At 40.4% G+C, this 24,908-nt stretch overlaps 1 protein-coding gene across 1 annotated transcript in view; it reads right to left on the reverse strand.

Annotated features, from left to right (window-relative positions):
• LOC117328192 (rho GTPase-activating protein 1-like) overlaps positions 1 to 24,908 on the reverse strand; it is a 43,090-nt gene that overhangs the window by 5,622 nt on the left and 12,560 nt on the right. The window contains 10 exon segments of the mRNA XM_033885609.1: positions 475 to 581; positions 727 to 855; positions 5,356 to 5,433; positions 11,147 to 11,217; positions 12,514 to 12,584; positions 12,586 to 12,625; positions 13,597 to 13,695; positions 21,708 to 21,794; positions 23,445 to 23,576; positions 24,074 to 24,161. Of these exon segments, the coding sequence (XP_033741500.1) occupies positions 475 to 581; positions 727 to 855; positions 5,356 to 5,433; positions 11,147 to 11,217; positions 12,514 to 12,584; positions 12,586 to 12,625; positions 13,597 to 13,695; positions 21,708 to 21,794; positions 23,445 to 23,576; positions 24,074 to 24,161 (902 nt within the window).

The following is a 24,908-nucleotide window of genomic DNA, read 5'->3' on the forward strand; positions in this document are numbered from 1 at the left end:
GTCATTTTATTTTTAATATCAACTTTATTTATGCAAAATTAAACTTCATCTTGTAACCATCCTTCCCACAAAGTTTTATTGAATTCCATTGAATAGTAAAAGAGTTTTAGCGAATTGGTTTTTTAGCCAATAAGAGGCTGTGGTGGCCATCTTGGCTAACAGATCGGAAACCCAATATAGATCATGCACATCTACAGTGTATAAGGATTATGGCCAGCAGGTTTTGTTGAAATCCCCTCAGTAGTTTAGGAGGGGTAGCTGGCAGATTGTTGTGTCTACAGACAGATGGGACATATGACATGATTTGGAAGATCTTTAAGAATTTGTTATGGTGCTCTACATTTGTTATGGTATTAATGAAAAACCAGGAGTATCAGACTAAACAGACTTCGGTAAGATGAAATATAACCAGAGATTTGCCTTTAAATTCATGACATGTCATATGAATGTCATCAACTGGAGAACATGACATACCTCTGTCAGGAACTGGAGGATATATTTCAGAACAATATAATTGTCCTCTGGTAGTTCTTCCCTCAGCATCCTCTGGACCTCTACCATTTGTCGCTCTTCATCTTGGTCTGAAGTAATAAATGATATGCCAGTTACCGTTAAATATCAGACAATCAGTTGTTAAACCATATAGATAGAGTGTAGTAAGCTATGTGAAACACAAACAATCTTAAAAATGTATTCTTTTAAATCTGCTAAAAATCTTGTCATTACTGTGAAGGCGGACGATTGGCTGGTAAAGGTCAAAGGTTAGGAGGGGCTCCTGCAGCTCCCTGAGGAAGGTTTTAAGGATGACAGCTGCAATGTGAACATCTCCCTCAGTACTGAAGTCTACAGGTAGGCCTACAACAGATCATGGTATACAGATAATAAAGTCTACAGGTAGGCCTACAACAGATCATGGTATACAGATAATAAAGTCTACAGGTAGGCCTACAACAGATCATGGTATACAGATAACAAAGTCTACAGGTAGGCCTACAACAGATCATGGTATACAGATAACAAAGTCTACAGGTAGGCCTACAACAGATCATGGTATACAGATAATAAAGTCTACAGGTAGGCCTACAACAGATCGTGGTATACAGATAATAAAGTCTACAGGTAGGCCTACAACAGATCATGGTATACAGATAATAAAGTCTACAGGTAGGCCTATAACAGATCGTGGTATACAGATAATAAAGTCTACAGGTAGGCCTATAACAGATCATGGTATACAGATAATAAAGTCTACAGGTAGGCCTACAACAGATCGTGGTATACAGATAATAAAGTCTACAGGTAGGCCTACAACAGATCATGGTATACAGATAATAAAGTCTACAGGTAGGCCTACAACAGATCATGGTATACAGATAATAAAGTCTACAGGTAGGCCTACAACAGATCATGTTTTACAGATAATAAAGTCTACAGGTAGGCCTACAACAGATCATGGTATACAGATAATAAAGTCTACAGGTAGGCCTACAACAGATCATGGTATACAGATAATAAAGTCTACAGGTAGGCCTACAACAGATCGTGGTTTACAGATAATAAAGTCTACAGGTAGGCCTACAACAGATCGTGGTATACAGATAATAAAGTCTACAGGTAGGCCTACAACAGATCGTGGTATACAGATAATAAAGTCTACAGGTAGGCCTACAACAGATCATGGTATACAGATAATAAAGTCTACAGGTAGGCCTACAACAGATCATGGTATACAGATAATAAAGTCTACAGGTAGGCCTACAACAGATCATGGTATACAGATAATAAAGTCTACAGGTAGGCCTACAACAGATCATGGTATACAGATAATAAAGTCTACAGGTAGGCCTACAACAGATCATGGTATACAGATAATAAAGTCTACAGGTAGGCCTACAACAGATCACGGTATACAGATAATAAAGTCTACAGGTAGGCCTACAACAGATCATGGTATACAGATAATAAAGTCTACAGGTAGGCCTACAACAGATCATGGTATACAGATAATAAAGTCTACAAGTAGGCCTACAACAGATCATGGTATACAGATAATAAAGTCTACAGGTAGGCCTACAACAGATCATGGTATACAGATAATAACCTATACAGGTAGGCCTATAACAGATCACAGTATACAGATAATAAAGTCTACAGGTAGGCCTATAACAGATCATTGTATACAGATAATAAAGTCTACAGGTAGGCCTATAACAGATCATGGTATACAGATAATAAAGTCTACAGGTAGGCCTACAACAGATCGTGGTATACAGATAATAAAGTCTACAGGTAGGCCTACAACAGATCATGGTATACAGATAATAAAGTCTACAGGTAGGCCTACAACAGATCATGGTATACAGATAATAAAGTCTACAGGTAGGCCTACAACAGATCGTGGTATACAGATAATAAAGTCTACAGGTAGGCCTACAACTGATCATGGTATACAGATAATAAAGTCTACAGGTAGGCCTACAACAGATCGTGGTATACAGATAATAAAGTCTACAGGTAGGCCTACAACAGATCGTGGTATACAGATAATAAAGTCTACAGGTAGGCCTACAACAGATCGTGGTATACAGATAATAAAGTCTACAGGTAGGCCTACAACAGATCATGGTATACAGATAATAAAGTCTACAGGTAGGCCTACAACAGATCATGGTATACAGATAATAAAGTCTACAGGTAGGCCTACAACAGATCATGGTATACAGATAATAAAGTCTACAGGTAGGCCTACAACAGATCATGGTATACAGATAACAAGAGGCCCATGGGCCTTAACGGTCGCCTGATTTTTGAAATATTTCAGTAAATTTGAATGAAAGAATGAATTTCAAAACAAATAAAACAAATGATAGTCAAAAATGTGATTTCCCTATAACTATAGTAAAGTTTATCCCCTCCCATGGGGCAAACACAAGACCCCAGGGCTAGGAAATTCACAATTATGGTAAAGCACCTTAAGACCCTTCGATCTGTGAAGAGTATTTAATTCTACCTTATTTGGGCTGTAAGAAGAAGTTTTTTAAAATTTCTGTTAATTTGACCCTTTTTGGCCCCGCCCATCAGCCCCTGGGGGTCAGTCAGGGCCAACATGTACATACCATCAAACTGTCATCCCAAGCTGATAATGTTAACGAAGTTAGAATGAATTCCAATAAAAATTCAACAAATAATAGTCAAAAATGCGATTTCCCTATATAAACTATAGTAAAGTTTACCCCCTCCCCAGGGGCAAACATGAGACCCTAGGGTCATGAAATTCACAATTTTGGTAAAGCACCTTCAGATCCTTCCATCTATTTAGAGTATTTGATTCTACCATATCTGAGAGTAGAGAAGAAGATTTTTGAAATTTTAGTCAATTTGACCCTTTTTGGCCCTGCCCATCAGCCCCTGGGGGTCAACTAGGGCCAACATGTACATACCATCAAAGTGTCATCCCATGCGGATAATTTGATACAAGTTAGAATGAATTCCAATACAAATCCAACAAATAATAGTCAAAAATGTGATTTCCCTATATAAACTATAGTAAAGTTTACCCCCTCCCCAGGGGCAAACGTGAGACCCCAGGGTCATGAAATTCACAATTTTGGTAAAGCACCTTAAGATCCTTCCATCTATGAAGAGTATTTGATTCTACCATATCTAAGAGTAGAGAAGAAGATTTTTGAATTTTTTGTAAATTTTACCCTTTTTGGCCCCGCCCACCAGCCCCTGGGGGTCAACTAGGGCCAACATGTACATACCATCAAAGTGTCATCCCATGCTGATAATTTGATACAAGTTAGAATGAATTCCAATACAAATCCAACAAATAATAGTCAAAAATGTGATTTCCCTATGTAAACTATAGTAAAGTTTACTCCCTCCCCAGGGGCAAACATGAGACCCCAGGGTCATGAAATTCACAATTTTGGTAAAGCACCTTAAGACCCTTCCATCTATGAAGAGTATTTGATTCTACCATATCTGAGAGTAGAGAAGAAGATTTTTGAAGTTTTAGTCAATTTGACCCTTTTTGGCCCCGCCCACCAGCCCCTGGGGGTCAACTAGGGCCAACATGTACATACCATCAAACTGTCATCCCATGCTGATAATTTGATACAAGTTAGAATGAATTCCAATACAAATCCAACAAATAATAGTCAAAAATGTGATTTCCCTATATAAACTATAGTAAAGTTTACCCCCTCCCCAGGGGCAAACATGAGACCCCAGGGTCATGAAATTCACAATTTTGGTAAAGCACCTTAAGACCCTTTCATCTATGAAGAGTGTTTGATTCCACCTTATCTGAGAGTAGAGAAGAAGATTTTTGAAGTTTTAGTCAATTTGACCCTTTTTGGCCCCGCCCCTCAGGCCCCTGGGGGGTGGGGACCATATAATTCACAATTTTGGTTCACCCTCAGCCATGGAAGCTTCCTGTAAAATTTCATTGAATTTAGTTCAGCAGTTTTTAAGAAGAAGTTGAAAATGTAAATTGTTTACGACGCACGACGCACGACGCACGACGCCGGACAAAAGGCGATTGCAATAGGTCAACTGAGACTTCGTCTCAGGTGACCTAATAAAGTCTACAGGTAGCCTACAACTGATCATGGTATACAGATAATAAAGTCTACAGGTAGGCCTACAACAGATCATGGTATACAGATAATAAAGTCTACAGGTAGGCCTACAATAGATCATGGTATACAGGTAATAAAGTCTACAGGTAGGCCTACAACAGATCATGGTATACAGATAATAAAGTCTACAGGTAGGCCTACAACAGATCATGGTATACAGATAATAAAGTCTACAGGTAGGCCTACAACAGATCATTGTATACAGATAATAAAGGTAGGCCTACAACAGATCATGGTATACAGATAATAAAGTCTACAGGTAGGCCTACAACAGATCATGGTATACAGATAATAAAGTCTACAGGTAGGCCTACAACAGATCATGGTATACAGATAATAAAGTCTACAGGTAGGCCTACAACAGATCATGGTATACAGATAATAAAGTCTACAGGTAGGCCTACAACAGATCATGGTATACAGATAATAAAGTCTACAGGTAGGCCTACAACAGATCATGGTATACAGATAATAAAGTCTACAGGTAGGCCTACAACAGATCACTGGTCACTGATAATGTATATTCTAGCCTCACATTTGTAGGACTGTTGACCTCATTGTATTATGAACAATCGTACAACTGTAGAGTTGGATCATAAATTACTAACAGACCTACAACTGTTGGGTCGGAATATATATTACCAACAGTCCTACAACTGTGGACCAAATGTTAATTACCAACAGCCCTACAACTGTGAATATGTATTACCTTGGTTGAATTTCTTCTGGACTTCTTTTAAGGTGCGAGCATTAGCTGATCTCCGGAAAATGCCTTCAACATCTAATGCTGAAAAGAACACACAAAAAACACCATTTAACAAGACAATCCCCAAACCTCTACTATACACCTAGGATACAATCGAGTGAGGTGTCCCTTATATTATACTGTCTGGATGGTGGGACGATCTGTCCCCTATATACTGTCTGGATGGTGGGACGATCTGTCCCCTATATACTGTCTGGATGGTGGGACGATCTGTCCCCTTATATACTGTCTAGATGGTGGGACGATCTGTCCCCTTATATACTGTCTGGATGGTGGGACGATCTGTCCCCTTATATACTGTCTGGATGGTGGGACGATCTGTCCCCTTATATACTGTCTGGATGGTGGGATGATCCGTCCCTTTATATACTGTCTGGATGGTGGGATGATCCGTCCCCTTATATACTGTCTGGATGGTGGGATGATCCATCACGTTAAATACTGTCTGGATGGTGGAACGATCTGTCCCCTTATATACTGTCTAGATGGTGGGACGATCTGTCCCCTTATATACTGTCAGGATGGTGGGACGATCTGTCCCCTTATATACTGTCTGGATGGTGGGACGATCTATCCCCTTATATACTGTCTGGATGGTGGGACGATCCATCAGGTTAAATACTGTCTGGATGGTGGAACGATCTGTCCCCTTATATACTGTCAGGATGGTGGGACGATCTGTCCCCTTATATACTGTCTGGATGGTGGGACGATCTATCCCCTTATATTCTGTCAGAATGGTGGGACGATCTGTCCCCTTATATACTGTCAGGATGGTGGGACGATCTATCCCCTTGATACTGTCTGTATGGTGGGACGATCTGTCCCCTTAAATACCGTCTGGATGGTGGGACGATCTGTCCCTTTCTTTACTGTCAGGATGGTGGGACGATCTATCCCCTTATATTCTGTCAGGATGGTGGGACGATCTGTCCCCTTATATACTGTCAGGATGGTGGGACGATCTATCCCCTTATATTCTGTCAGGATGGTGGGACGATCTATCCCCTTATATACTGTCTGGATGGTGGGACGATCTGTCCCCTAATATACTGTCTGTATGGTGGGATGATCTGTCCCCTTAAATACCGTCTGGATGGTGGGACGATCTGTCCCCTTATATACTGTCTGGATGGTGGGATGATCTGTCCCCTTATATACTGTCTGGATGGTGGGATGATCTGTCCCCTTAAATACCGTCTGGATGGTGGGACGATCCGTCCCCTTAAATACCGTCTGGATGGTGGGACGATCTGTCCCTTTCTTTACTGTCAGGATGGTGGGACGATCTATCCCCTTATATTCTGTCAGGATGGTGGGACGATCTGTCCCCTTATATACTGTCAGGATGGTGGGACGATCTATCCCCTTATATTCTGTCAGGATGGTGGGACGATCTATCACCTTATATACTGTCTGGATGGTGGGACGGTCTGTCCCCTAATATACTGTCTGTATGGTGGGATGATCTGTCCCCTTAAATACCGTCTGGATGGTGGGACGATCTGTCCCCTTATATACTGTCTGGATGGTGGGATGATCTGTCCCCTTATATACTGTCTGGATGGTGGGATGATCTGTCCCCTTAAATACCGTCTGGATGGTGGGACGATCCGTCCCCTTATATATACTGTCTGGATGGTGGGACGATCTGTCCCCTTATATACTGTCAGGATGGTGGGATGATCCGTCCCCTTCTATAAACTGTCTTGATGATGGTATGATCCGTCCCTTTAAACACTGTTTGGATGGAGGGACAATCCGTTCCCTCACATACTGTCTGGATATTTGGGACGTTGGGACGATCTGTCCCCATATATATTGTCTGGATGGTGGGACGATCTATCCCCTTAAATACCGTCTGGATGGTGGGACGATCTGTCCCCTTATATACTGTCTGGATGGTGGGACGATCCGTCCCCTTATATACTGTCTAGATGGTGGGACGATCCGTCCCCTTATATACTGTCTGGATGGTGGGACGATCCGTCCCCTTATATACTGTCTGGATGTTGGGATGATCTGTCCCCTTATATACTGTCTAGATGGTGGGACGATCCGTCCCCTTATATACTGTCTGGATGGTGGGATGATCTGTCCCCTTATATACTGTCTGGATGGTGGGATGATCTGTCCCCTTAAATACCGTCTGGATGGTGGGACGATCCGTCCCCTTAAATACCGTCTGGATGGTGGGACGATCTGTCCCTTTCTTTACTGTCAGGATGGTGGGACGATCTATCCCCTTATATTCTGTCAGGATGGTGGGACGATCTGTCCCCTTATATACTGTCAGGATGGTGGGACGATCTATCCCCTTATATTCTGTCAGGATGGTGGGACGATCTATCACCTTATATACTGTCTGGATGGTGGGACGGTCTGTCCCCTAATATACTGTCTGTATGGTGGGATGATCTGTCCCCTTAAATACCGTCTGGATGGTGGGACGATCTGTCCCCTTATATACTGTCTGGATGGTGGGATGATCTGTCCCCTTATATACTGTCTGGATGGTGGGATGATCTGTCCCCTTAAATACCGTCTGGATGGTGGGACGATCCGTCCCCTTATATATACTGTCTGGATGGTGGGACGATCTGTCCCCTTATATACTGTCAGGATGGTGGGATGATCCGTCCCCTTCTATAAACTGTCTTGATGATGGTATGATCCGTCCCTTTAAACACTGTTTGGATGGAGGGACAATCCGTTCCCTCACATACTGTCTGGATATTTGGGACGTTGGGACGATCTGTCCCCATATATATTGTCTGGATGGTGGGACGATCTATCCCCTTAAATACCGTCTGGATGGTGGGACGATCTGTCCCCTTATATACTGTCTGGATGGTGGGACGATCCGTCCCCTTATATACTGTCTAGATGGTGGGACGATCCGTCCCCTTATATACTGTCTGGATGGTGGGACGATCCGTCCCCTTATATACTGTCTGGATGTTGGGATGATCTGTCCCCTTATATACTGTCTAGATGGTGGGACGATCCGTCCCCTTATATACTGTCTGGATGGTGGGACGATCCGTCCCCTTATATACTGTCTGGATGGTGGGATGATCTGTCCCGTTATATACTGTCAGGATGGTGGGAGGATCTGTCCCCTTATATACTGTCTGGATGGTGGGACGATCCGTCCCCTTATATACTGTCTGGATGGTGGGATGATCTGTCCCCTTATATACTGTCTGGATGGAGGGACGATATATCCCCTTATATACTGTCTGGATGGTGGGACAATCTATCCCCTTAAATACCGTCTGGATGGTGGAACGATCTGTCCCTTTCTTTACTGTCAGGATGGTGGGACGATCTATCCCCTTAAATACCGTCTGGATGGTGGGACGATCTGTCCTCTTGATACTGTCTGGATGGTGGGACGATCTATCCTTTGTATATTGTCAGGATGGTGGGATGATCTGTCCCCTTGATACGGTCTGGATGGTGGGATGATCTATCCCCTTATATATTGTCAGGATGGTGGGACGATCTGTCCCCTTATATTATATACTGTCTGGATGGTGAGACGATCTGTCCCTTCAATATTGTCAAGATGGTGGGACGATCTGTCCCCTTGATACTGTCTGGATGGTGGGACGATCTATCCCCTTATATTCTGTCAGAATGGTGGGACGATCTGTCCCCTTATATACTGTCAGGATGGTGGGACGATCTATCCCCTTGATACTGTCTGTATGGTGGGACGATCTGTCCCCTTAAATACCGTCTGGATGGTGGGACGATCTGTCCCTTTCTTTACTGTCAGGATGGTGGGACGATCTATCCCCTTATATTCTGTCAGGATGGTGGGACGATCTGTCCCCTTATATACTGTCAGGATGGTGGGACGATCTATCCCCTTATATTCTGTCAGGATGGTGGGACGATCTATCCCCTTATATACTGTCTGGATGGTGGGACGATCTGTCCCCTAATATACTGTCTGTATGGTGGGATGATCTGTCCCCTTAAATACCGTCTGGATGGTGGGACGATCTGTCCCCTTATATACTGTCTGGATGGTGGGATGATCTGTCCCCTTATATACTGTCTGGATGGTGGGATGATCTGTCCCCTTAAATACCGTCTGGATGGTGGGACGATCCGTCCCCTTAAATACCGTCTGGATGGTGGGACGATCTGTCCCTTTCTTTACTGTCAGGATGGTGGGACGATCTATCCCCTTATATTCTGTCAGGATGGTGGGACGATCTGTCCCCTTATATACTGTCAGGATGGTGGGACGATCTATCCCCTTATATTCTGTCAGGATGGTGGGACGATCTATCCCCTTATATACTGTCTGGATGGTGGGACGGTCTGTCCCCTAATATACTGTCTGTATGGTGGGATGATCTGTCCCCTTAAATACCGTCTGGATGGTGGGACGATCTGTCCCCTTATATACTGTCTGGATGGTGGGATGATCTGTCCCCTTATATACTGTCTGGATGGTGGGATGATCTGTCCCCTTAAATACCGTCTGGATGGTGGGACGATCCGTCCCCTTATATACTGTCTGGATGGTGGGACGATCCGTCCCCTTATATACTGTCTGGATGGTGGGATGATCTGTCCCCTTATATTCTGTCAGGATGGTGGGAGGATCTGTCCCCTTATATACTGTCTGGATGGTGGGACGATCCGTCCCCTTAAATACTGTCTGGATGGTGGGATGATCTGTCCCCTTATATACTGTCTGGATGGAGGGACGATCTATCCCCTTATATACTGTCTGGATGGTGGGACGATCTATCCCCTTAAATACCGTCTGGATGGTGGGACGATCTGTCCCCTTATATACTGTCTGGATGGTGGGACGATCTATCCCTTATATATTGTCAGGATGGTGGGATGATCTGTCCCCTTATATATTGTCAGGATGGTGGGACGATCTGTCCCCTTATATTATATACTGTCTGGATGGTGGGACGATCTGTCCCCTTGATACTGTCAGGATGGTGGGACGATCTGTCCCCTTATATACTGTCAGGATGGTGGGACGATCTGTCCCCTTATATATTGTCAGGATGGTTCGACGATCTGTCCCCTTATATACTGTCTAGATGGTGGGACGATCTGTCCCCTTATATATACTGTCTGGATGGTGGGACGATCTGTCCCCTTAAATACCGTCTGGATGGTGGGACGATCCGTCCCCTTCTATAAACTGTCTTGATGATGGTATGATCCGTCCCTTTAAACACTGTTTGGATGGAGGGACAATCCGTTCCCTCACATACTGTCTGGATATTTGGGACGTTGGGACGATCTGTCCCCATATATATTGTCTGGATGGTGGGACGATCTATCCCCTTCTATATACTGTCTGTATGGTGGGACGATCTGTCCCCTTATATATTGTCTGGATGGTGGGACGATCTATCCCCTTATATACTGTCTGTATGGTGGGAAGATCTATCCCCTTATATACTGTCTAGATGGTGGGATGATCTGTCCCCTTGATACTGTCTGGATGGTGGGACGATCTGTCCCCTATATACTGTCTAGATGGTGGGACGATCTATCCCCTTGTATACTGTCTAGATGGTGGGACGATCTATCCCCTTGTATACTGTCTAGATGGTGGGACGATCTATTCCCTTATATACTGTCTGGATGGTGGGACAATCTGTCCCTTTGATACTGTCTGGATGGTGGCCTCTTAAAATACTGGCTATATGATGATAGGGAGAATCTACCCACAAACACTTACCATTGGCCCTGAGGTATTCCACAGAGACCTCCACTACTGGAGGTATCACACACTTGTAGTTCTGTCGCACACTGAAAATAAATACAGTCAACTTTACATTTGTAATGATTATCAGTAGAATATAAAACTGACACAGCAAATTTATATATTAGATGTTTTAATGAATGACATACTGTACAGGACAATACAGGTCAACATTTTATTTTACAACCATGTTCAGAGATGTACTAAGAATCAATGTCTGACAACAATAATGACTTCACATAATGCATTATCTAATCTGAATTTGATGTTTTTATGATTAATCCACCATTGACTCCTTCCTTGATAGGACCCGACTCCTCCGTTCCCTGGGAGGTCAGCCCTACCATTTGTACAATTTTGAATCCCTACCACCTAGAGATTCTTCCAGGCAAATATGACTGATATCCAGTGCATAGTTTTAGAGAAGAAGTTGTTTATAGTATTAAAGCTAAATCAGTCATCTTTTTGCCTGTCCCTCAGCCCCCCTGGGGGTCAACACCATCATTTATACAATATCTAATCTAAACCAACAAGGAATTCTGCCAGGCAGACATGACTGATATACCGAGCACAGTTCTAGAGAAGTCTTTTATAGCAATATAGTCAAATTGTCCCCCTTTTGGTGGCCCTTCCCCTTAGTCCCCTGGGGCGTCAGCCTTGCCATTTGTATAATTTTTAATCTTGACTAACTAGTACCACTTTTAATATCTAATATCAAATATCAGTGACACCCTGTATCTAGAGAAACCCCACCATTTGTATAATTTTGAATACTCACCACCTAGAAATAATATACTGCCAGTTGAATTTAGTATAATTCCATTAAGTTGTTAAGAAGTTGTTTAAATGTGTTGTTGACATACAGATGGACAACACACAACAGATACAAGTATATGGCATTAGCCACCTTGGATATTTTGACCTCGTGAGCTAAGAATTCATTGCAAATGCATAACAAGGTGCCATATGGGCCTGTATCACCCACCTGCTTCTGATGTTACTCTGAAGTTGATCAAAGTCATTAATGAAGATGCAAAGCTGATTACGAATTTATTCAAATATAAGTGTAATGAGAAGTTGTTGATTATAGATTTCAGTACATGTGACTTGAAAGTAGGTCAAGCTCAAGGTCATTCATACGAACAAACTTGGTAGCTCTTCACTCCATCATGCTATGGGCCTAGTATCAGGTCTCTGGGCCTCTTGGTTTATGAGAAGAAATCATTTAAATGAAAGGTTGATGGATAGACAATGGAAGCCACACCACAGCATTAAACTAACTAGACCCTTAAGGTCAGGTGAGGTAACAGTGTATGAAATGACCCAATGAAACGTTTACTTACTGGTTGAGGGTAACCCCAAATTGTTGTGTTTTTTGTGCCCCAGATGTATCTACTCCATCTCCAGAGTAGGGGATACGGAGGCTTGTTGGACTTAACTTGTTTAGCATCATACCTGTAAGAGTAAATATGTAATGTGTGAAATATACCTAGGACAGTAGTATACAGGTAAAGTGTCAAACTTACCTGGGACAGTAATTTTACAATTAACTTTTAGATTTTATTTTCACCGAGATCATAAAAGTATTACCACACTGAATACCTGTACACATTGTTCAAGGAACTATATAGAGGATCAATGTAACCAGATCTGCAATCAAGTCTTCCTTCTTTAGCCTTACAGTACAGATTTAACAAGAGGTCAATAGGCCTTAACGGTCACCTGAGATTTGAAATATTTCAGCTAATTTACCGGACCCTTTTTGGCCCCATCCATCAGTCCAAGGGGTCAGGCAGGGCCAACATGTACATACCATTAAGCTGTCATCCCATGCTAATAATGTTAACCAAGTTAGAATGAATTCCAATAGAAATTCAACAAATAGTCAAAAATGTGATTTCCCTATATAAACTATATTTAAGTTTATCCCCTCCCCTGGGGCAAACTTGAGACCCCAGGGTTATGAAATTCACATTTTTGGTAAAGCACCTTAAGACCCTTCCATCTATGAAGAGAGCTTGATTTCACCATATCTGAGAGAAGAGAAGACGATTTTTGAAGTTTTAGTCAATTTGCCCCTTTTTGGCCCCGCCCCTCAGGCCCCTCGTGGTTGGGTACAATATAATTCACACTTTTGGTTGACCTTTAGCCATAAAAGCTACCTGCCAAATTTCATTGAAGTTGGTTAAACGGTTTTGGAGAAGAAGTTGAAAATGTAAATTGTTTACGGAGGCACGACAGACGACGCATGACAACATACAAAGGGCGATAAGAAAAGGTCACTTGAGACTCAGGTGAAAAAAAAAGTAAAGCATGGCTGAGAAAAGTGTGGAAAACTGAGTGGACATACTGACGGACGGACGGAGACAGAGATGATGAGGAAACCTGTAGCCCGGCGATAGGGGACTAACAGAACACAGACTTACTGTAGAACAGGCTCTGGTACCACCAGCTGGTCGAAGTGTAGGTGTTCCTTCAGTTCATGTAGGTAGTTCACATACATCACCTTACGCCCAAACTTCGCACTGGACAAAATTTTGATTTAAATAATTAATCTAGTCGGCTTAAGAAACACAATTTAAGAAAGGTATAAAGTTGACAATGTATACAATTAAATGAATCTTTGTTTATATAGATATGTAGATGGAGAAACAGCATAAGAAGATTGAAAGTTGATGATAAGAAATTATAAGTTATTCAGAGTAAAAACCTAAAAAAAACGTTTCTTTCAGTTTCCAGAAATTAATGAGAGCAATTGTCATTATTATATATCTCAGTAAATCATACTGTTATAGCTGTTAATAAGATGTGTAACAGTCTCAGTGTTATAACCTCAATGTATTAAGATGTGTAACATTCTCAGTGTTATAACCTCAATGCATTATACTGTTACAGTTGTTAATAAGATGTGTAACATTCTCAGTGTTATAACCTCAATGTATTAAGATGTGTAACATTCTCAGTGTTATAACCTCAGTGTATTAAGATGTGTAACATTCTCAGTGTTATAACCTCAATGTATTAAGATGTGTAACATTCTCAGTGTTATAACCTCAATGTATCATATTGTTACAGTTGTTAATAAGATGTGTAACATTCTCAGTGTTATAACCTCAATGTATCATACTGTTACGGTTGTTAATAAGATGTGCAACATTCTCAGTGTTAGAGCCTATCAATAAACACATTCCTATAGACTGAAGCTGTAATCAATATTTCAATGATTTGATGAGCCACTGCAGTGTTTTCACTAAAAATAATTCTGTTTTCTTAACTTTTTCTGGATTGGTAGACATACATCATTTAATCTTGATATAACTTTCCTCTGCTGGAATTAAAAGCCAACAAAGTAATTAAAGGGAGTTAATTCAATATACTTGGTGATTACGAGTACATTACTGCAGTGGAGTAAAAAATCATTGTTACTTGCTTTGTGTTAGTGTTAGTTCTCTGTTTAAAAAGGCTACAAAGCCTATATCACTGTAAGTTATCTCTGTATAAATATACATTATAAAGTAAACTGAAAACAAATGCTGTGAACACAATGTTGCTGCTACAGAAGGTTATTGAACTATGACCTTGACCCTGGACCAAGGGTCATAAGAGAAGTGATAGGCCAAACAATATTGAAACAATGTATATCAAGCTGTATTCAGTAATATACAATACCTGAAAATATCAGGTTCAAGTTATACAACAACATTTCAAATTTGACCTCACATATCAAATTTGACCCAAAATTTTACCCAAATAATGTAAATTGGAAAGTCACACTTTCTTTGCGGGTAATACATGTGTGAAATTTATTTGGGGGTAATGCACATGTGTGAAATTTATTTGGGGGTAATGCACATGTGTGAAATTTATTTGGGGGTAATGCACATGTGTGAAGTTCATCTGGATCAGTGACAACATACGATTTGGCTAAATTTGGCACAACACATTGACAGTGATCTAGACCCAAGGGATGAGAAAGTAGCTTGCAGCTCATTATTTAAAGGTATAAAATATCATTGATTAATCTGCATGATGCAGAGGTCAAATTTGGGCCAAAATTTGGCCAGATTTTTTATTTTTTATCTAGAAAAGTGAACTTGGCCTTGGCACATGACATGCTGACTTGGGGAAATACATACTTGTAGGTTGTTTCTTTTGGATATCAATAACACTGACATACAGGCTGAGACAAAATGTCCTTTGACTGGATTTGACATTTTTCTTTAACTATGATCTGACCCTGGTCCATGGGATGCAAGATTGTACAATATCATGGGAGTATTGCTTATGTATGTCAAGTTTCATTGCATAATTATGTTATCAGCCCTGGATCAAATTCATATGGCCACATTTGGAATTCAACATTGAATATTTGCACTGACCTAAATCCCAAGGGATTCAGAATAACCTTACATGTCCTCTGAGGATTAACTAATATCATGATAAAAATAATCTTTCTTGTTTTACATTTCACCCTTTCAAGCTCTTTATCACATAAAAGTGTTTGGTTATGGTATCACCTGGTGAATCTGGCTACGCAGACTAATTCTGTAATAATCTAACTACATTCGAAGCTTGCACTAACATTAAGATTAAAATCTCTTAATATACGTCTATGCGTTCAATATTATTTCTGAAAAATTATCATTTCTATCTATTCAAATCAACAATTTCATGCAAAATATAACATCAAACATTGCAACTGATTCTCTCAAAGCCGGTAGCTATACCAGTACTCTATTCATGCAATTTTTTTCATTTTATCCCACTACCTGCAAGAAGTCTATATAGTATGTATTTTTGTGAAATGAACTTTCATGTCGACCAAATTTCTTGTAAAATGGTCAATACATACTGAGGTCAATAGCTGGGAACTAGAGTTGTGAATGGACAGACAGACGACAGATACCACAATATGGCATAAGCTCACCTTGGTCCTTTGAACCAGATGAGCTAATAAAAATATTGACATTAATGACATCTGATCTTGCATTGTTCTAAAATAGAATCTGATCTACCATGGATCTGAATAGAATATGATCTCCCATAGATCTAAATAGAATATGATCTCTGATAGATCTAAATAGAATCTGATCTCCCATAGATCCAAATAGAATCTGATCTCCCATAGATCTAAATAGAATCTGATCTCCCATAAATCTAAATAGAATATGATCTCCCATAGATCTAAATAGAATATAATCTCCCATAGATCTAAATAGAATATGATCTCCCATTGATCTAAATAGAATATAATCTTCCATGGATCTAAATAGAATCTGATCTCCCATAGATCTAAATAGAATATGATCTATATATCTAAATAGAATCTGATCTCCCATGGATCCAAATAGATAATAATCTCCCATAGATCTAAATAGAATCTGATCTCCCATAAATCTAAATAGAATATAATCTCCCATAGATCTAAATAGAATATGATCTCCCATGGATCTAAATAGAATATAATCTCCCATGGATCCAAATAGAATCTGATCTCCCATAGATCTAAATAGAATATGATCCATAGATCTAAATATAATCTGATCTCCCATGGATCTAAATAGAATATGATCTCCCATGGATCTAAATAGAATATGATCCATAGATCTAAATAGAATATAATCTCCCATAGATCTAAATAGAATATAATCTCCCATAGATCTAAATAAAATATGATCTCCCATGGATCTAAATAGAATATGATCTCCCATGGATCTGAATAGAATATGATCTCCCATGGATCTAAATAGAATCTGATCTCCCATGGATCCAAATAGAATCTGATCTCCCATGGATCTAAATAGAATCTGATCTCCCATGGATCTAAATAGAATCTGATCTCCCATGGATCCAAATAGAATCTGATCTCCCATTGATCTAACTAGAATATGATCTTGCTGCCTCCGAGGACACTGAGTGGCTCATTTGATGTCATTCTCTTCCAATGTTTTCAAAAGTCTATTTGATATATCACAGTCAAACGTTTCTCCCTGGATCTGAATGGCTCATATGACCTCAGACCTAAACTGCTGTATGTGTCCTAAAGGAACTTGTTTTCTGGTTATGAGGGGTATAAAGTGGAGCTCTACCACACCTTTGTATCTGGACTGGAGCTTCAGTACTATAATCATACATAATGATAATTAGTTTTACCTCACCTAGCTTGAGTAGCATGGCCTTTCCAAAGTATCAGCAACTTATGTTGGAACATACATAATTTGGACAGGCTTTTGAATGAACTAGCAGTCAGACTCTCATGAATTATGGGTTATAAACTTACCTTCAACATTTATTTTGACATATATTTAACTTATTTCAGGCTTTGTGGAAATTATCCAACAAAACCTGACATTTTTTTCTTCAAGTCAATAAATGTATAACCTTTTTACCAAATGAAAAATGTATCTATATAAACTGTTTTGTCATACCTAATGAAATGGAAAAACTGCTACTCAAGCTAAAACTTGAAAGTGCATACAAAGAGCAGCTGTTATGTTGCCATGGATACACTGCAAATATTGAGCTGTTAAAGAGTTACAAATAAGGTAGATAATTGTATACACATATCACGCCATGAAGGCTCATACCTTCTGGTACAAAAATGAAAATTAGAAAGAAGTAATATCTTATTAATAGATTAAAAACATTTCCATGAACAATTGATATGCATGTAACAATTCATATATCAAAATTAACAAATATTACGTAATAACACACTGTCATGCAATGGAGTTGTTATAATCCATGACTCTATTACTAACAATGACCAACATTAACACATATCAACCATACATCTAACTCTATTTTACATGTGCATGAAGCTATATTATAAGTGTGCTAGGGCCGGGACGATACACCGGTGGATCGCGATATACTAGGGCCGGGACGATACACCGGTGGATCGCGATATACTAGGGCCGGGACGATACACCGGTGGATCGCGATATACTAGAGCCGGACGATACACCGGTGGATCGCGATATACTAGGGCCGCGACGATACACCGGTGGATCGCGATATACTAGGGCCGGGACGATACACCGGTGGATCACGATCTACTAGGGCCGGGACGATACACCGGTGGATCGCGATATACTAGGGCCGGGACGATACACCGGTGGATCGCGATCTACTAGGGCCGGGACGATACACCGGTGGATCGCGATATACTAGGGCCGGGACGATACACCGGTGGATCGCGATATACTAGGGCCGGGACGATACACCGGTGGATCGCGATATACTAGGGCCGCGACGATACACCGGTGAATCGCGATATACTAGGGGCGGGACGATACACCGGTGGATCGCGATATACTAGGGCCGGGACGATACACCGGTGGATCGCGATCTACTAGGGCCGGGACGATACACCGGTGGATCGCGATATACTAGGGCCGGGACGATACACCGGTGGATCGCGATATACTAGGGCCGGGACGATACACCGGTGGATCGCGATATACTAGGGCCGCGACGATACACCGGTGGATCGCGATATACTAGGGCCGGGACGATACACCGGTGGATCACGATCTACTAGGGCCGGGACGATACACCGGTGGATCGCGATATACTAGGGCCGGGACGATACACCGGTGGATCGCGATATACTAGGGCCGGGACGATACACCGGTGGATCGCGATATACTAGGGCCGGGACGATACACCGGTGGATCGCGATATACTAGGGCCGGGACGATACACCGGTGGATCGCGATCTACTAGGGCCGGGACGATACACCGGTGGATCGCGATATACTAGGGCCGCGACGATACACCGGTGGATCGCGATATACTAGGGCCTGGACGATACACCGGTGGATCGCGATATACTAGGGCCGGGACGATACACCGGTGGATCGCGATATACTAGGGCCGCGACGATACACCGGTGGATCACGATATACTAGGGCCGGGACGATACACCGGTGGATCACGATCACTTTCACTACGGGACGATACACCGGTGGATCGCGATCACTTTCACTACGGGACGATACACCGGTGGATCGCGATCACTTTCACTACGGGACGATACACCGGTGGATCGCGATCACTTTCACTACGATACCAGTATCGATCCAAATGCAATTTTACGATTCCTATATCGATCCTGTGTCTTGCTCTTGTTGTTTATTTGTTTAATACATAAATGCATTTTCTTCGGGAATACTTGAGTTCAAATTACATGACAATTGTCGAAAACGAAAGTGTTATCGATTTTCGGGAAACCAGAGTGCTACTCTGAAAGTGAAAGCAGTTAAACGATTGGTTGAGGCCGGCTGCAGTAGGCCAATCAGAAAGCGTTTGACAAATACTCGTTTACAACAAACCAAACATCATGGCGAACAACTGGGTAGCTTTGAAATCGCCTCTCGGATCAAAATTTGATGTATGGAAAACGTTTTGCCTTCCAGTGTTTGAAAATGACGATTAAACATTTACTACAAAAGGTACTTTGTTTTTTATTGAAACAAATAATGTATAATGTTTAAATATGGTTTCTCTATGTATCGCGATATGTATCGGATCGTAGCTCTAGTATCGTGATACGTATCAGATCGGGGCATCACTGTATCGTCCCAGCCCTATATTGTGCACAATGTAATTTATTTGAGCAGAGCTGTGGTGCATACTACTGTAATTGTTAGATACCTGTCAATTTTTTTCAACAACATTGCAGGTATTTCTGTATAAAACAGTGAGTACTGACTGTGTGTCGTGTGTTAGGAACTTTATAAGACAGTGAGTACTGACTGTGTGTCGTGTATTAGGACCTGTATAAGATAGTGAGGACTGTCTGTGTGTCCTGTATTAGGACCTGTATACGATAGTGAGAACTGTCTGTGTGTCCTGTATTAGGACCTGTATAAGATAGTGAGGACTGTATGAGTGTCCTGTATTAGGACCTGTATACGATAGTGAGTACCGACTGTGTGTCGTGTGTTAGGACCTGTATAAGATAGTGAGGACTGTCTGTGTGTCCTGTATTAGGACCTGTATAAGATAGCGAGGACTGTATGTGTGTCCTGTGTTAGGACCTGTATAAGATAGTGAGGACTGTATGTGTGTCCTGTATTAGGACCTGTATAAGATAGCGAGGACTGTATGTGTGTCCTGTGTTAGGACCTGTATAAGATAGTGAGGACTGCATGTGTGTCCTGTATTAGGACCTGTATAAGATAGTGAGGACTGTATGTGTGTCCTGTATTAGGACCTGTATAAGATAGCGAGGACTGTATGTGTGTCCTGTGTTAGGACCTGTATAAGATAGTGAGGACTGTATGTGTGTCCTGTATTAGGACCTGTATAAGATAGTGAGGACTGTATGTGTGTCCTGTATTAGGACCTGTATAAGATAGTAAGGACTGTATGTGTGTCCTGTGTTAGGACCTGTATAAGATAGTTAGGACTGTATGTGTGTCGTGTTAGGACTTGTATAAGATAGTGAGGACTGTATGTGTGTCCTGTGTTAGGACCTGTATAAGATAGTGAGGACTGACTGTGTGTCCTGTATTAGGACCTGTATATGATAGTGAGGACTGTCTGTGTGTCCTGTATTAGGACCTGTATAAGATATTGAGGACTGGGTGTCCTGTATAAGACAGTGAGAACTGTATGTGTGTCGTGTTAGGACTTGTATAAGATAGTGAGGACTGTATGTGTGTCCTGTATTAGGACCTGTATAAGATAGTGAGAACTGTCTGTGTGTCCTGTGTTAGGACCTGTATAAGATAGTGAGGACTGACTGTGTGTCCTGTATTAGGACCTGTATAAGATAGTGAGAACTGTCTGTGTGTCCTGTATTAGGACCTGTATAAGATAGTGAGAACTGTCTGTGTGTCCTGTATTAGGACCTGTATAAGATAGCGAGGACTGTATGTGTGTCCTGTATTAGGACCTGTATAAGATAGTTAGGACTGTCTGTGTGTCCTGTATTAGGACCTGTATAAGATAGTGAGAACTGTCTGTGTGTCCTGTATTAGGACATGTATAGGATAGTGAGGACTGATTGTGTGTCATGTATTAGGACCTGTATAAGATAGTGAGGACTGTCTGTGTGTCCTGTGTTAGGACCTGTATAAGATAGTGAGAACTGTCTGTGTGTCCTGTATTAGGACCTGTATAAGATAGTGAGAACTGTCTGTGTGTCCTGTATTAGGACCTGTATAAGATAGTGAGGACTGTCTGTGTGTCCTGTATTAGGACCTGTATAAGATAGTGAGGACTGTCTGTGTGTCCTGTGTTAGGACCTGTATAAGATAGTGAGGACTGACTGGTTGATCTGTTGTCAGAATTATAAGATGTGCTTGGTAACTTATGCCAATAAACAAACATACTAAATAATGCAGTACTCATATACATGCTACAATGATCATAAGGAAATGGAACAGTGTGTAAACGAAAGACAACAAAAAGAACTGATGCAACAAAAGTGCTGTGTGCCTACAGTAGAAGCTGCTGTCTATCAAAGCCAGTCAACCATTATCAAGTGAACTTATACAGGTGTTATCAGAGGGTAAAATAACCTTACCTAATAAAGGGTTTGAAGACATTCCACAAAATCTTTATAAATCTGGTTGGGTGCACCAGATACAAAGCCTTCAGGTTTTTCTTGTATCTAAACAGATATTAGTAAGCTACATCACCAGACATATTGTATCTAAACATATATCAGTAAGCTACATCACCATACATATTGTATCTAAACATATATCAGTAAGCTACATCACCAGACATATTGTATCTAAACATATATCAGTAAGCTACATCACCATACATATTGTATCTAAACAGATATCTGTAAGCTACATCACCAGACATATTGTATCTAAACAGATATCTGTAAGCTACATCACCAGACATATTGTATCTAAACATATATCAGTAAGCTACATCACCAGACATATTGTATCTAAACAGATATCTGTAAGCTACATCACTAGACATATTGTATCTAAACATATATCAGTAAGCTACATCACCAGACATATTGTATCTAAACAGATATCAGTAAGCTACATCACCAGATATATAACTAATATTTACAATAAACAATGTCTGCTGTTTACTTACAGCTTATTATTACCTATTTATATGTTTATTGTGTATATATAGGGAGCTAACTTCCTGTCATAGACACATACATTACAGTAAATTTACTTCCTAAGATCAAACACATTAGATGTACATAACTTCCTTCTAAGATCAAACACATCAGATGTACAATACTTCCTGTCTAAGACTAAACACATCAGATGTACATTACTCCCTGTCTAAGACTAAACATATTACAGGTAACTTACTTCCTGTCTAAGATCAAACACATTAGATGTACATAATAACTTCCTGTCTAAGATCAAACACATCAGATGTACATAACTTCCTGTCTAAGACTTAACACATTAGATGTACATTACTTCCTGTCTAAGACTAAACATATTAGATGTACATTACTTCCTGTGTTAGAACAAACACATAACAGGTAGCTTACTTCCTGTCTGAGACCAAACATATTACAGGTAACTTACTTCCTGTCTAAGACCAAACACATTACAGGTAACTTACTTCCTGTCTAAGACCAAACATATTACAGGTAACTTACTTCCTGTCTGAGACCAAACATATTACAGGTAACTTACTTCCTGTCTAAGACCAAACACATTACAGGTAACTTACTTCCTGTCTAAGACCAAACACATTACAGGTAACTTACTTCCTGTCTAAGACCAAACATATTACAGGTAGCTTACTTCCTGTCTAAGACCAAACACATCAGATGTACATTACTTCCTGTCTAAGACCAAACACATTACAGGTAGCTTACTTCCTGTCTAAGACCAAACACATTACAGGTAACTTACTTCCTGTCTAAGACCAAACATATTACAGGTAACTTACTTCCTGTCTAAGACCAAACATATTACAGGTAACTTACTTCCTGTCTAAGACCAAACATATTACAGGTAACTTACTGCTTGTCTAAGACTAAACACATTAGATGTACATTACTTCCTGTGTTAGAACAAACACATAACAGGTAGCTTACTTCCTGTCTGAGACCAAACATATTACAGGTAACTTACTTCCTGTCTAAGACCAAACATATTACAGGTAGCTTACTTCCTGTCTAAGACCAAACACATCAGATGTACATTACTTCCTGTCTAAGACCAAACACATTACAGGTAGCTTACTTCCTGTCTAAGACCAAACACATTACAGGTAACTTACTTCCTGTCTAAGACCAAACACATTACAGGTAACTTACTTCCTGTCTAGTTCTCTGTACACTTGCAACAGCCATGACAGCTTTGGTTTGTTCTTGCTGGTCAAGCCATAATGGAAATACACAATTACATAATCATTCTCCACATACTGATCCAATGTGTGCTTCAAGTATCTGTTGAAAACAAAGTGAAATGTTCGCTATAGTTATAAATAATACTAAATTTATCAATGCAAAGAATATGTGAAATGTTGTCATGTAAAGGCTACTTCTGTCTAAGGTCATTCTCCCATATGTAGACTGTGGTTTGACTGAATAACATATGTCAGACAATGAGCTATTAGGGTGTCAACTAAAAACTGGTGCATAAATGTATCAAAATATATCTTAAACAGTAACCTTTGTGATAAATGTACATCATATAAAGAAATTACTAGCATCATAGATTTAATATGTAAACTTGGTAAATACTAGACACAATATACTGCTCTGCTGGAGGACTACTCTTGAGCTCAGTCCTTTTAGTGTAAGTTTAGTCTGATCCCTAGCGAAGGCATTGAAATACACTGTACATATAATCTATCATGTTACATTGTACATTGACATCTGTGTACAGGACTATTATAATTATATACACAAATAGTAGTCTAACCTTAAACATTGTAACTTACAGGAAGAGTCGCTGATGATCCAACTTCTCACTAGCTGGGAGCTTACATGATGAAAAGATGATCACCTTTCGACCATAAACATCATCACCTGTAAAAATGTAAAATTGTTGGCTACAAGCTTACTGACAAAAATACCAAGTGTACTTAATCTCATTACCTTAAAGCCCCACTTATTTTAACCTGTATTACTTGAATACCTCTATTTGTCGAACTGAATGCCTCGTCCTGACCACATCCTTATAGTCTTTGTAAATTACCCCTGTTGAAAATGTGCCATGGTGGATAGGCCTCTTTACATTTTTGGATATTAATGTATATATCTCTTCTTTTAAATGTATGAAAATATCTTTCAGTTACTATAATAATTATATCTTTTTAAGAATAATTAAATGTTTCAAATATTGTAAGTTTCCTTTTTTAAAAGTGCAGTATATATCAAAACAATTGGCGATATCACTAAGTAGACTTTCAGTGAGAGTAGTTTAATATATAATTGATATCTATCAGTCTAGGACTAACCTCTGATAACTCAAATACCCATATTCCTAGGACTATTGACATGATACCCAAGGTCTAGGACTAACCTCTGATAACTCAAATACCCATATTCCTAGGACTATTGACATGATACCCAAGGTCTAGGACTAACCTCTGATAACTCAAATACCCATATTCCTAGGACTATTGACATGATACCCAAGGTCTAGGACTAACCTCTGATAACTCAAATACCCATATTCCTAGGACTATTGACATGATACCCAAGGTCTAGGACTAACCTCTGATAACTCAAATACCCATATTCCTAGGACTATTGACATGATACCCCAGATTT

The sequence above is a fragment of the Pecten maximus genome, chromosome 5, assembly GCF_902652985.1.
Source record: "Pecten maximus chromosome 5, xPecMax1.1, whole genome shotgun sequence".
NCBI lineage: Eukaryota > Metazoa > Mollusca > Bivalvia > Pectinida > Pectinidae > Pecten > Pecten maximus.